The 14,347-nt window shown below is 45.0% G+C and overlaps 1 protein-coding gene across 4 annotated transcripts; it reads right to left on the bottom strand.

Moving 5' to 3' along the window:
- Window positions 1-8,591: 8,591 nt before the first annotated feature.
- LOC114052457 (class I histocompatibility antigen, Gogo-OKO alpha chain-like) lies at window positions 8,592-13,043 on the bottom strand. Of its 4 annotated transcripts, none has more exons than XM_027875088.1 (8): window positions 12,447-12,559; window positions 11,279-11,557; window positions 10,875-11,153; window positions 10,410-10,685; window positions 10,152-10,259; window positions 9,654-9,687; window positions 9,422-9,466; window positions 8,592-9,232 (listed from the first exon to the last, which is right to left on the bottom strand). In XM_027875088.1, the coding sequence occupies exons 1-7, from the start codon at window positions 12,508-12,510 to the stop codon at window positions 9,460-9,462; spliced, it is 1,047 nt and encodes a 348-aa protein (XP_027730889.1). In that variant the 5' UTR covers window positions 12,511-12,559; the 3' UTR covers window positions 8,592-9,232; window positions 9,422-9,459. The 4 variants fall into 4 exon arrangements, with proteins under 4 accessions (XP_027730889.1, XP_027730898.1, XP_027730878.1 ...); XM_027875097.1 differs by having other exon boundaries at window positions 8,592-9,148; XM_027875077.1 differs by having other exon boundaries at window positions 8,592-8,840; window positions 12,447-12,558.
- Between the last annotated feature and the right edge of the window lie 1,304 nt (window positions 13,044-14,347).

Raw genomic sequence — 14,347 nt, 5'->3', positions numbered from 1 at the left:
TTAGAATGAACTTCCAAGTTTTATTTACCTTTAAGAGGAAGTTTCACCTAAAATTCTTATCAAGTCTGTGTAAAAGTTTCCTGTGTTGTGGAATTCCTGAGTAAATGAGAATCCTAGGGATATGTTAATTTGGAGATTTATGGACTACCACATTCACTATCTATCTGAGATTCTAGAATGTAATAGTTTTTTTCTAATTTCTAGTGATATATTTAAAGAGGAAAGAAAAGATACTGAGTAAATTTTAAAGACTTGATAATATTTGTTATTGTGATAACGCTAATTTAAATGGGTATGTTCTTCATGCATTATAAAAACTGAATTTTTTCTTCATTACTAACAGGTTTTTGACTAAGGAGCTTTGTGATATCTAGGAATTCTGTAATAACTAGGAATTTAGTTTGTTATAGTACTTTGGGAGTTTATTTATGTTGCCTAAGGACATCTGACATCAACTTAGTTTTAATGAATTCCAATTTTAAAGGGTTATTTTTACTTTAAGGTGGAAAAGAAAGATATCTATCACTTTAAAAGTTTCCAAGTAATGTTCTTCCTGTAAGTTTAGTGATTATTCTTCTTAACATCAGGATAAATTTTAAACTGTTTTTAAAGAAGGGAAATACTTTTAGAAGAAATGTCTTGTTTGATTTTTTTTTGAAGGCCTACTAAATTTTCAGTTGCAAGATAATTTATTGCTAAATTATTGTAATGAGCTGTAAAGAAAAAGAGATCTTGCTGTTTTGATCTGAATCTGTAGTCATTCCATGGCCTAAGCAAGAGTTAAGTTAGTGTTTGAACTTATATGTATAAGATTCAAATCCTGAAGTATCTCATTCTTCCAGAGTGAGTATAATTAGAGAATAAATAAGCTTGTAAACAAGAACATAAATCCATCAACTTGTGAGGTTAGTTAGGAACCTCTTTGCTTTGTTTAAAATGGGATAGGATTCCAGTACAGATAGTTCTGTTAATGAAGAGTGGTAACTTATGAGCTCTTTTGTGTTAACTAAATGGGAAATCTAATATTATTTTTAATCTGGAAGTAGAACATGTGCAGAAATTTATACAAACTTCTGAAGACTCACCCTAAGATGTTCCCATTGTTTAAAGGAATTATGAGAGCAGTAGTATTTTTCTGTGATCAGTCTCTTACTGTTACGAATGTGAGATCAAATTCTTATTATATGTGACTTTATGGGACAGCAATTTACTACTGTTTTGAGCTTTGATTACCAGGATAATTGTCTGAGTTGTCATGAAGGCAATAGTAGAATGGCATGTGCTGCAGGCTGAGAACTACTAAAGGTGGATGTCTGTGCCTGGGAAGAGTTTTGAGGATGACCTTGGACACAGCCTAGGTAGGATCTTCCTGACTCTCTTTCCCAATTGTGCTATTTCCTTTCTTAGAAGGAAAAATTCCCCACCTGATTAATCCTGAGCCCTGCTTTTAACATCAAGTGACTACATGATTGGCTACCAGATATGACTCATGCCTGGAATCAAATAGAACTAAGGAAGTTCTTTCCTGTTGATATGATATACGACATTGTCCCACTTTTTCTTTTATAGCAAATTTCTATAATCAAGAAGCTCTGTAAGTACAGTACTAACTTTATTAAATAATAGATGGATAATGGAATATCTCTGAGTTACCATAATAGGATGCAAGTATGAATAGCTTACAGTTTTAACTTACATTCATGACCAAATAATAATAATATAGGGATAACATCCTCCTAAGGAGAAAATGTTTAGACAAAGTAATAAGACAAAGATGTAATGTGACAGATTAACCCTAACCCTAATTAAATAGGATAGCAAATTTTGAGAAAAGCAACAGGATTAGACTGATTCCTCTAAGAATTATATACAGATGGATATGATTGACTTCTAAAATGTATATGTCATTGAAATCCAAGCTTTAAGCATGTTTTGGTAAGAAGATCTCAGATTTGGATTTTTACACCAAAAATTGTATAGGTTAGTGGTAAAAGTACGTGAAACTATTTCTCCTTTATTGAAGTTCCTGTCTGATAATTTTAAAAGGCAGGAGAGCTCATTTTATGTTTGGACCCTCACATTTTAAAAGATTCTTATACCAGGTACAGGATTTAGATAAGAACAGAAGCAGCAGATGATATATAAACTGTAGTTTCAAAAATGGAGAACCAAATTTAAGTGACTATACTAATTTATACTAAATCAGAATTATCTGGGAACTTCTAGATCTAAATCAGAGAAGTAGAACTCCATTTTAGAACTGCCGAAGAATAAAACCTGTTGTACATGAGCGAGGAACCTAATGTTAGTTAACATTGGTAATAATGATTGTATTGATTTGTATGGTTCATGTTTAAAGTTTTCTTGGTTATCTTGGTGACATGTAAATCTCCCTTCTCAAAACTAGTCTATTGTGAACTCTCTGACTAGTTTAATCTGTACCTGACTTGGTGTAATTATGTGATTTTAGGAATTATGAGAAAACTTTGTTGTATTGTTTGAACCTAGCCCTGCATGGCTGGGAAACTGAACCTTCTCTGTGTGCCTTTACCTAAGGACTTATGTTATGCTGTTTTCTCTCATTTATCAACTCATACATCTTCTAAGAGCCCCTATCAGGTCTATGTGATTACTCCCATAGCTGCCAACTTCTGTATGTGGACTCCAGGATCATCTGAAGATGCCTGCTCCAAGTGGACATCTCTTCCCACCCCTGGAGGAAGAAGGTTTTCCCCACATCTTTCTTGGTCTACAGGTGAAGCCTTCAGCTTACCTTTGACCAAAAGGAGGAAATGACAATCATTTAAGATCAATTGAGTCCCAGTAAGGGCCAAAAACCTGAATTAATCTTTTCTGAGAGAACTAAGAATGCCCCTTCCCGTGTCAGCAACTTCAGGACCAGACACAGTGGGACTTTTCTTATCTAGGTATCTTAAGGACATATGTTATGTAGGGGAAACATAGATATCCTGGAGCTATAATTTCAAATGACACTTTGACATTTTCCTATTTTATTGTATTTACAACCTATTTAACTAAGAAACTTCCTTTCCTATGGTGTATGTTAAAAAACATATGCAGGCTGTATTTTTTTTTTTTTTTAGCAACACAGACATCCTGAGTCAGGGTTTAAATGTCCTCCTAAAATTGCTTGAGTCAGAGTTAAAGCTCTGATTCCACGTACATGCGCTAACTTAAGGGAATAAAACAACATGAATTTACTTATCACCTAGCTTGTTGTCTCTTTAACCAACTTTCAGGTCAACAATACACATATACATACATACATATATACATATATGGACAGAGAGACAGAGACAGAGACAGAGTCATGTTAATGATAAAAGAACCACAGACAACCTGGATCTATAATTTCAATCAACACTTTGACACTTATCTTAATGCATTTACAATCTATCCTATTAAGAAATTCCTTTCTCATATTATGGTTGACACATATGGAGAGTATAATTTTGGTTGACCCAGGCATCTTGAGTTGGGATTGCTCTAAGTGCATAAAGGGTCTCCATCAGCTTGTTTACTTCTGAGTCAAGATTATTTTCTCCCAAGCAATACATGATTATCTGGCCTAATGAGAGTAAACAAGCTCATTATAGCACATGTACAGCCTGATCCTGTTTGTTCCTTGGTCAAACCTTTGGTAAGGTGAACCCCTTTCTATTTGTTCTTAGGACAAACCTTCAGTTAAGGGGGATAACTGATATTCAACCATTTACCAAAGGTTTAGTCAAAAAAAAAAAAACAACCCAAACAGAATCAGTTACACACACACACACACACACACACAACAGTTAAAGTATTGGGATTTTGATGATAAGTCTGAATTCTGAAGACCCACTGGATCTTGCCTCAGGAGTTTCCATTTTCTTTTTCTAAAACCTGGTGTTCAGGAGTGATCTTAATTTTAATCAACTTGAGCTCCTCCCCTCCCCTTTTTCTCTCTCTTCCTCCTTCCCTCTCCTCTTTCTGCCTTTCTCTCTCCCTTCCTCTCTTTTCTCTCTCTCCCCTCTATTTCTTCCTTTCTTTAATGACTTATAGAATTTATTATACCCTTTCACTTTTTTAATCCACTATTTAATAATTCATCCCTTCTCATACTCCATCCTGTCCCCATGAAGAAAAAAAAAGAATAAAACAATTGGTTGGTGGTTGTACTTCATTCTTGAAGAGGACCACAATGATGTCTCTATGGTAGAGTCAAGTTACAGTGTGTCCAGCGATGCCTGATCAGGCCACCAAGAGCTCGGAATGGTCTACTACAGATTAGGCACAAACAGTCTCTTCAAGCAGTTTCTCTGCACAGCATGGCTCTCTCGCTCTCCCATATTGGCTCACTTTGCTACCTGCATCAGTGGTTTTTGAAATGGTTTCCTGTGAAATGGTCCATTTTGTCACTGTCTATGTGCAGCACTTCTTAAACTGTGGGTTGCAACCCCACGTGGAGTCATGTAACTGAATGTGGAGGTCAAGAAAAATTTGACAACGGTAAAAGGTCTCTGAACGCACAATGACCAAAAATTAAATCAAAATCAAATACATAATGAATCTAAGATGTTTTTGGCAGTGCTTGCCCATGGTGCATCATGGAACTTTGCTGCAGCCTTGGTTCTGAACACACCACATGAGCACTTTGTACTGTGCATGCCATCACACCACACAACGCCAAAAAACGCTGTCAGAAACACCTCAGCCCCGATTCGAGAATATTGTATGTTATGAATTGCAGTGTTTTTACTGTTCATACAAAGTTTTCTACTCTTACAGAGACATAATAATTACAGAAAATAAAAACTTCTAAAATTTTCCTACCATCATTCCTCAGCATGTAAGCATCAAATTAGTATATCATTGGATTGGATTGGATTAGAATGTTTGATTTTAAAAATTGCTGTTATCTCTTTTTACAGAAACATCAGTGTTTAATTGCAGCCAGTAAAGACAAAAACCCTTTAATAATATTTATTCACCATCACTGCTGTATGTGGATGTAAGTATGAACATCAATTTTTTAAATTAAGCAAAAACAAATGTAATTTCATATACTAAAGCTAGTATTTATTTCAGAAATTACTAACAACATTTATATTTTAGGACAAAAATATTTTTCATTATTGCTAAGTGGCTATATTTAGACAGAAGAGATAAAAATACTGATGACAACGCAGCAGTCTTTGCTACCAGGTTGTAGTACACCTAAGTAGATAAGAAAAAGAAAGTATGGGGGGGGCAGAGCCAAGATGGTGGACTAAAAGCAGTGACTTGCTTGAGTTTTCCCCCAAACCCCTCCAAATACCAGTAAAAAATGGCTCTAAACAAATCATAAAGCAGCAGAACCCACAAAAAGACAGAGTGAAACAAATTTCCAGCCCAAGACAACCTGGATGGTTGATCAGAAAGGTATATTGCGCCAGGCGGGGAGAGGAGCGCAGTTTGGCGTGGGCACGCAGGCCTCAGCGACCCTGGAGCAGGCCTCAGAGGACTGAATCACAGGCAGCTGTGGCGGTATCCAGACTTCTCAACCCATGAAAGCCAAAGACAACTTAGAAAGTCAGTGGGAAAAGTCTGTGACTGTGGTGAGAGGCAGAAGCCAGATACCCCTCCCCCCCCAGGGCAGTGGCTGCCTCCTGAGCTTCCGGCCCACAGACTGAGCGGTAATCGAGTGTCTTATTAGAGGGGGATTGCAGGGATCTCTTTGCCAGTGCTGAGGCAGGAATCTCTTGCTCTGCCCATGCTTAGATCTGGGTCACAGTTCTGAGGGGCAGTCCCGGGGCGAGGAGGAGCGCTGGCATGGTGGACCTTGTTGTGCTGGTGGAGAAGAAAAACCTCGCCCCTTATCATATCACCTTGGAAGAACTGAAAATTTACAGGTCCCTAGAAGTAGCTCTGAAAACAGTTGTATAAACCCCCAAAGCTTGGGACAGTATATTCTCCACATTGGAAGCAGACTCTTACCTTAACAAAGAGTTTAAAACTCAAGTAATTGAGCAGGATCATGAGTAAGCAGCGCAAACATTTCTTACTTTGGTGACAAGATCAAAACATACAACCAGAAGACAACAAAGTCACAGCTCCTACATCCAAAGCCTCCAAGAAAAATATAAACTAGTCCCAGGCCTTGGAAGAGCTCAAAAGGGATTTTGAGAAGCAAGTAAGAGAGGTAGAGGAAAAAATGAGAGTGATGCAAGAAAATCATGAAAAACAAGTCCATAGCTTGCTAAAGGAGACCCCAAAAATACTAAAGAAAATAACACCTCAAAAAATAGCCTAACCCAAACGGCAAAAGAGGTCCAAAACATCAATGAGGAGAATGCCCTAAAAAGCAAAATTGGACAAATGGAAAAGGAAGTCCAAATGATTACTGAAGAAAATACTTCCTTAAAAATTAGAATAGAGCAATTGGAAGCTAGTGACTTTATGAGAAATCAAGACACTGTAAAACAGACCCCAAAGAATGAAAAATTAGAAAACAATGGGAAATATCTCATTGGAAAAACAACTGACCTGGAAAATTGATCCAGGAGAGAGAATTTAAAAATTATTGGATGATCTGAAAGCCATGATCAAAAAAAGGGCCTAGACATCATCTTTCAAGAAATTATCCAGGAAAACTGCCCTGATATTTTAGAACCAGAGAGCAAAATAGAAATGGAAAGAATCCACCAATCTCCTCCTGAAAGAGATCCCCAAAGGAAAACTCCTAGGAATATTGTAGCCAAATGCCAAAGTTCCCAGGTCAAGGAGAAAATATTACCAGCAGCCAGAAAAACAATTCAAGTATTGTGGAAACACAATCAGGATAATACAAGATTTAGCTGCTTCTACATTAAGGGGCCACAGGGCATGGAATATAATATTCTGGAGGGCAAAGGAGATAGGACTACAAACAAGAATCATCTACCCAACAAAACTGAGTATAATCCTTCAGGGGAAAAAATGGTCATTCAGTGAAATAGAGGACTTTCAAGCATTCTTGATGAAAAGATCAGAGCTGAATAGAAAATTTGACTTTTGAATACAAGACTCAAGTGGAACATGAAGAGGTAAACAGGAAAGAGAAATCATAAGAGAGTTATTAAGGTTGAACTGTTTACATTCCTGCATGGAAAGATGATATTTGTAACTCATGAGACCTTTGTCAGTATTAGGGTAGTTGGAAGGAAAAAATTATATGTATGTATATATAGATATAGAGATAGAGATAGAGATAGATAAATAGATAGAGGGCACAGGGTGACTTTATCTGGAGAATAAAATTAAGGGGTGAGAGAGGATTATACTAGGAGGAGGAGAAAGGGAGAGGTAGAATGGGGTAAATTATCTCACCAAAAAAAAAAAACCCAGAAAAGGCTCTTATAGTAGAAGGGAAATGGGGGAAGGTTAGAGGGAATGAGTGAATCTTATTCTCATAGCATTTGACTTTAGGAGGGAATAATATACATACTCCATTGGGTATGGAAATCTGTCTTACCCTACAGGAAAATAGGCGGGGAAGGGGACAAGAGAGTAGGGGGATGATAGAGAGGAGAGAAGATTGGGAAAGTGGGTAATCAGAAACAAGTACTTCTGAAGATGGACAGGGTCAAAAGATAGAATAGAATAAATGGGGGGGCAGGATAGGATTAAGGGAAATAGTGTTAGTTTTTCACAGCATGTCTACTATGGAAGTGTTTTGCATAACTGCACATGTATAACCTATATTGAGTTACTTGCCTTTTCAATGAAGGTGGGTGGGGAGGGAGGAAGGGAGAAAATCTGGAACAGAAAGTTTTAAAAACACGTTTAAAAAAAATGTTTTGACATGCACCTGGGAAATAAGAAATACAGGAAATGGAGTACAGAAATCTATCCTGCCCTACAGGAAAATAGAAGGGGAAGGGGATAAGAGAAGGGAGGGAGAGATAGAAAGGAAGGCAGGCTAGGGGAAGGGGTATTCAGAATGCATGACATGTTGGGGTGGGGGGAGGGGTGGGATGGGGTGAAAATTTGGAACTCAAAATCTTGTGGAAGTAAATGTTGAAATGTTGAAAACTAAAATAAATAAATGTATTTCAAAAAGTAAAAAATAAAAAAAAAAATAAAGGATGTTGACCCAACAATTGCTGGAAGTCTCAACATCCTTCCATGGTCCTATGTGTATTGAGTGACTAGTAGCAAAGAGCCAGGGAACTCCTTGATATGAATCAACCATAAGTTTAGGGAAAATCAACATCACAGAATTTGGGAGTCCTTTGGGCCCTCAGAGATCAGCTAGTCTAACCAGTGATGTCAAACTGAAACAGAAATTTGTTGTTATTATTCAGTCCTTTTCAGTCACGTCCAACACTCTGTGACCCCATTTAGGGTTTTCTTGCCAAAGATACTGGAGGACTTTGTCATTTCCTTCTCCAGCTCATTTTACAGATGGGGGAACTGAGGCAAATAGGGTGAAGTGACTTGTCCAGGATCACACAACTAGTAACTGTCTGAGGCCAGATTTGAACACTACATCCACTGCACCACCTGGTTGCCCCCAAATAGAAAGAGGAGCCACATTATCTGTACTTAAGGATCACTGCAGGCCACACACTGACTGAGTTTAAAATGAAATGTTATCTGCTTTATTAAATTTTTATGCCTTTGTTAAATATTTCCCAAAGACACTTTAATATGGTTCCAAAGCATTCCACCACACTGTAGCCAGGCAGCAGGCTGTGCATTTGAGCCCTCTGGTCAAACCTACCCCTGCATGGAGTCAACACTCTAACAAAGCCCACAAGGGTTCACCACTCAGTTCCTCCAAGGCTGGGCCTCCTGGAGCAGCCCCTCCTGCTTATGAACACCTGTAATGGTTAAGAGGGGGATTTGGAAAACTGGACTCTGGGGGTCACAGAGTTTGGAGACCAGGGCCAGAAAAGCAACCCCAGTTCTATAAGAGATGTTTCATATTTCGGTGAAAAAATTATTCATCAGAGATATAAAAGCAGTACTTTTGTCCTGCTCCTTGTAAGCCACGTGGGGACAGGAAGTCTTGTGAGAAAAGACAAGTTCTCCATGTACAACCCTCCAGAGGAAGTTTCAGGCTCAAAGAAGAAGATGGCTCCACTCCCTTTAAGCTCAGTAGAGTTCCGGGAGGATCCCAGGGGCCATGCTGGGGAGAGAAGCCAGGGGTCCAGAGAAACAACACAGGGACTGGAGACTGGTTTTCTTCCTCAGGCCCACACCAGGCAATTCTCTCAAGATGAAGAAGGAAAGACAGATTCAGGGAGACCCTCCAAGTCCCCTCTGCCTCCAGTCTCTCATCATTCTGAAGGACCTGCCTCACCACCCATCCAGTCCTCAGCCCAACCTCTCACACACCCTCCTCTGTGCTTGGCCCCCTTTACCCCAGCCCCTCTCTCCTTCCAGGCCCCCAGAGTCTCACCTTTGGCTGGGAGAGAGACATCTGACCCCTGTGCACTGTCATTGCCTGGAGACAGAGGAGGGAAACGACCCAGTCAGGGACATACATTCCAGAACCGGGGTATGGGAAGGGAAGGGGACACTAAGGCAAGGCTACTGGGCTAAGCCTCTCCTCTGCTTTCCCATTGCTCAGATTCCAGAGATATCATGGTCTGGGCCATTCTTTCTACCCTCCATGACCACCCTTCACTTACCTGCAGCCCTGAACATAATTCTCTCCTCTTCTACCTGGAAAAGAAAAAATTTCCAGTGAGGAATCCAGGAGAGACCACACTAAGGTCTCAGGAGTTCACTGGTTTGTCTTGGAGACGCAATAAATTACAACTGGGACTGCACTCCCCTCCCCCACTCCAGTGTAGCCTCTGGATTCAAGAGGAAGAGAGCAGAGGCCCCCCAAATGGGCACTTCCCCACTTTCAGGCCCGCCTCCAGGGGTTCTCAAGGTTGGTCTACAACCGCCAGCTGGGGAGACACCCAGGCCCTCTGGCAGAGATCCCCACATGCATTTACACCCTGCCTGGCATCCTCCAGAAAAATGGTTTCCATTTGTTCATCTAGAGTCTTAGGGTCCATCTGAAAGCCCCTTAGGTGGGAAAGAGAAGACCTGGGGACAGAAAGCCAAGCTGCAGTTCAGGGGAAGCCAGAATCTAAATGGTGCCTGCTCCCTAAGGACCCCCTCCCAGTCCTGCCCACCTGAATTCTTCCTCTGCCAGATCACAGCTCCAGCAATGACTGCAATGAGGAGGAGGAGGAGGAGAGCAATGACCCCCACAATGAACCAGGGGGATGAGGACTCTGACTCTGAAATGGAAAAGAGCAATGAGAGGCCCTGATCCCTCTGAGGCCTGAGATTCACTGACCCCTCCCCCACCTCCCCAGTCACCCCACCTCCCTCTGGGCTTTTGGGGGTCTGGGGGATGGCCTTTACCAGCCCCTCCTCACGGTCCTTACCCCACTTCAGGCTGAGGGGCTCAGGCAGTCCCTCGTGCTGAACTCGGCAGGTATACTTCCCTTCCTGGCCCGAGGTCACGTCCACACCTGCCCACTTCTGGAAGGTCCCGTCCCCCGCGGGCCTGGTCTCAATGAACTCCGTGTCTTGGAGCTGCTCCTCCCCATCCCGCAGCCAGGTCAGGGAGATGTCCGCGGGGTAGAAGTCCTGGGCCCGGCACCGCAGGGTCACCTCCCCATCGGTGCCAGTGTGGCGGGTCACTCGGGTGGAGGGCGGATCTGGAGGCAAAGGTCAGCGTTATTTCCAGGCTCTCCTTTCCCCCCTCCCCTCCGGAGACACAAGGATGGGTGGGGTCTGGGGTGCAAGGGGTGCCTGGGGGCGGGGAGACTGGGGCTGGGGCTGCAAGAAAGGGGGAGAAGGGGAGCGGGGGCCTTGAGTGCCGCGCACACTGCGGGGGGCGGGGGTACCTGCTCTCTGCAGCGTCTCCTTCCCCATCTCCAGGTACTTCCTCAGCCACATCACGCACTCCACCTCCACGTAGGCTTTCAGTTCCTCCACGAAGCTCCTGTCCGCCTCCCACTTGCGCTTGGTGTTCAGAGCCTGCGGCACCGCCGCAATCAACGTGGAGGTCTCCAAGTCCAGGGTCAGGTAGTCCTGCCCGTCGTAGGCGTCTTGTAGATACCCACGCTGGAAGGTGAGCTCGGGGGAGACCTCGCAGCAGGACATGGCCTGGAGGGTGTGGACCCCTGCCCCGCCCCCCGCCCGGGTCAGCGCCGGACTCGGGCTGCTCCCTGCCCCCCCCCCCCCCCCGTCCCCCCCCCCCCCGGGGCCCCCCGCCCCCCCTCCGTTTCCCCTCCCCCACGTCACGCACCGCCCTCGCTCTGGTTGAAGTAGCGGCGCAGGGTCTTCAGGTCCGCTCGGGACCTCTCTGTGTGCGCCCTGCAGATCCGGGTCTGCCCCTCCCAGTAGCCCGGGTCCTCCCGGTCCATCCGCTCCATCCACGCCGCCCGGGGCTCCATCCTCGGATTTGCGCGGGCGCTGTCGAAGCGCACGAACTGCTGATCGTCCACGTAGCCCACGACGAGGAACCGCGGCTCCGGGAGCTCGGGCGAGGCCATGGCGGTGTAGAAATACCTCATGGAGTGAGAGCCTGGACGTGGGCACCCGGGCCGGGGTCAGGGGTCAGGGCGGTGACCGCGTAGACACGCCCTGTCTGCGGCCAAGGCGGGGTGCGGCCCCTGACCCCGTGCTGACCGAAGGCGCGACCCTTGACCTCAACACAACCGGGGTGTGACCGCCGACCCCGTGTCTACCTAGGTGGGACCTTTGACCCCGTCGCGCCCAGGATGTGACCCCGGACTCCTAACCCCCGGTATCCGGCCCCATCGCCCCCAACACTGATGGCGCGCCGCGCCGGGAGGTGATAATTCTGGAGACTACAGCAAAACACCTTCCCTGACAACCCAGGCAGGTCCTAGTGCCCCCCTAACCCGACCTTGTTCCCTCCCCGCCCCCACCTCTGGTCCTGCTCCCCGGTCTCCCGCACTCCTCACCCCCAGCCCCCACCTTGGGTCCTCGCCTGCCCCCGGCCTCATCCCCCCGCCCCCCAAGATCCTCCGTGAAGCTCTTTAACGAAGCTGCTCCTGGTTCTCTGTCCTTGGCCTTGGATGTTGGGGGCTCCCGGACGGCTCTGCTCCTTAACGCCCCCAGGACTGTCGCACCCATTCTCCCTCCCGGCAGACCTGCCTCAGCGCCCCTCGTCTTCACCCGCACCCACCAATCCCCTCCCCCCCCCCCCACCCACGCCCCCCCCCCCACCCCCCCCCCCCCCCCCCCCCCCCCTCCCTCCCTCTCTCTCGGTTGCTTCCTTTCAGCACCACCCTGACTTCAGCTGACATTAAGGATCCGCCTCCCCGGAAGCCCACCCTGGGCTGGTGCCGGAGGCGCTTTCTGTAGGAAACCCCCATCCCACCCACACGTCCACCCCCCAATGCTCTGTCCAGTCCCCAGGCGGCCGCTTAGGTCTGTTCTCTACTTGCCTGCCCAGGTCTCCGGCAGGGCCAGGGTCCCCAACAAAAAGAGAGAGCGCAGACACGGCTCCATGGTCCAGGCAGAGAAGGCCAGGATCACCGAGACCGGTCTCCGCCGGGTTGGTAGAGGGGCGAATCCCTGACTTGTGGTTGGCTCCACGGAGGCTCTGCCGGCCAATAGCAAACGAGAAGAAAAGAAACGTCATTGGTGACTGGGCAGAATGAGCCCGCACAGGTTAGGAGACCAAAACTGAAACTGACTCGGAGGAAAGTCCTTCGCCCTTTCTGTGTCATTCCCAGAACAGCCTCTGAATCTATGGAGCGCCCGAGTCTCCCTCCCAACCATCATCACTCCAGGAACCCGAAGCTCTTGTGCTCCCAGCTTGAACTAGAGAAAAAGAAGGTCCCAGCCCTTAACCCTCCTTTGCTTGCCTTCCAACCCCAGCCCCCCTCCTCAGTGTGACCCTTTCCCCTCCTTAGAAGTGAGGAAGACAGTGTCCTCACCCAAAATTGAGGCTGTCTGAGGAGTGAAGAAATCTGCAGACTGATTGGGGAGGGGTGTGTTGCCACCTCAGTTTTACTGACCTCCATCCCAGCTGTGACTCAGGCAAGTTTTATAACCTTCCCAGGCTGTGTAGATAAGCAAGGGATCCAAGAATAAGAACTGAATTAGAGTCCAATAAATAAAATTTGGAATCAGAGTAGAAGACTTTCTCTTACCTTAAAAGGGGCAGCTAGTTCCCCAGTGGTTAGAGCTCAGGGTTCCTATCCAGGCCTCAGACATTTACTAGCTGTGTGACCCTGGGCAAGTCTTTGCCTCATTTTCCTCATCTGAAAAATGAGCTGGAGAAAGAAATGGCAAATCACTCCAGTTTCTTTGATAAGAAAACCCCAAATGAGGTCACAAAGAGTCAGACACAACTCAATAACAATAAAAGGAAACAGCTTAATAAAATGGGAAGGAATACTATTTCAGCCCAAGGTTGGTTCTGAACTGCCTGAAATATGAAGGTGTGAATCCCCACTGACCTTTTTTTCAGAAACAAAGAACCTGGGCACATTTGGTGGGATTTTCCCTCTTTCTTGTCTCATCACCCCATCTAGGAAACTACTACACTCCAAACTTTAAAGATAGTATAAAGTTACCCCTGGAGAGGATCTTAGAGATAATCTCCTTCATTTTACAGAGCAGGAAGCTGAAGGCCAACGATGTTGAGAGGTTCCTCCAAGCTCATAAAGAAAAGAAGTAACAAAATTGAGATTTGCACCTCCATTCTATCATTCCAAACTCAATCCTCTTTCCCCAGCTCCAGGCTGGTCTAGAGACAATCCTGAATGAGCCTGCTCTGGGGAAGAACACCTGAACCCTTCAAAGCATGTTGGAGTCAGCACTGTGTGGAAAGGCAAGGAAAGAGCTGAATAATTCTGTTCTTTATCATTTTCTGCTAACAGACCCTTCAGACCAAGTCCTCTCCCATCTTTCTTCTTTTGATCCCAATGGAGCTTAAAAAATTTCCCCCCAAACCCCTCAACCCTTGTCTTTTTCCACTTGCTTCCCTTCTCCATAGTACAACTGTCTGGTGCACCAATTTTTATATGGAAAATGTAGACAGGTCCTGAGATTTTTTCCATCCTTTCAGCGACATCTCCTCTGTGAAAGACTAGGATGCAGCCTCCTCAGCTCTTCTCTCTCTGTCCTCTCTCAGAATCTTCAGTGTTCTCTTCCATGCCTGCACCCCAGACTCCTTTAAGCAGTAGTTCTGCAACATCTTGCCTTGGCCAGGCCCCATCTGGAGGATTATGTTCATTCTGGGGCACTACATTTTAGAAAAGGTGTGGACAGTGTATCCAGAGGAATGTGTCCAGAAGACAAGGACCAGAATGGGGAGAGGATCAGAGAACTTGCTATG

The sequence above is a fragment of the Vombatus ursinus genome, unplaced genomic scaffold, assembly GCF_900497805.2.
Source record: "Vombatus ursinus unplaced genomic scaffold, bare-nosed wombat genome assembly UNPS02003594.1, whole genome shotgun sequence".
Lineage (NCBI taxonomy): Eukaryota > Metazoa > Chordata > Mammalia > Diprotodontia > Vombatidae > Vombatus > Vombatus ursinus.
This window is presented reverse-complemented; position numbering and strand designations above follow the sequence as displayed.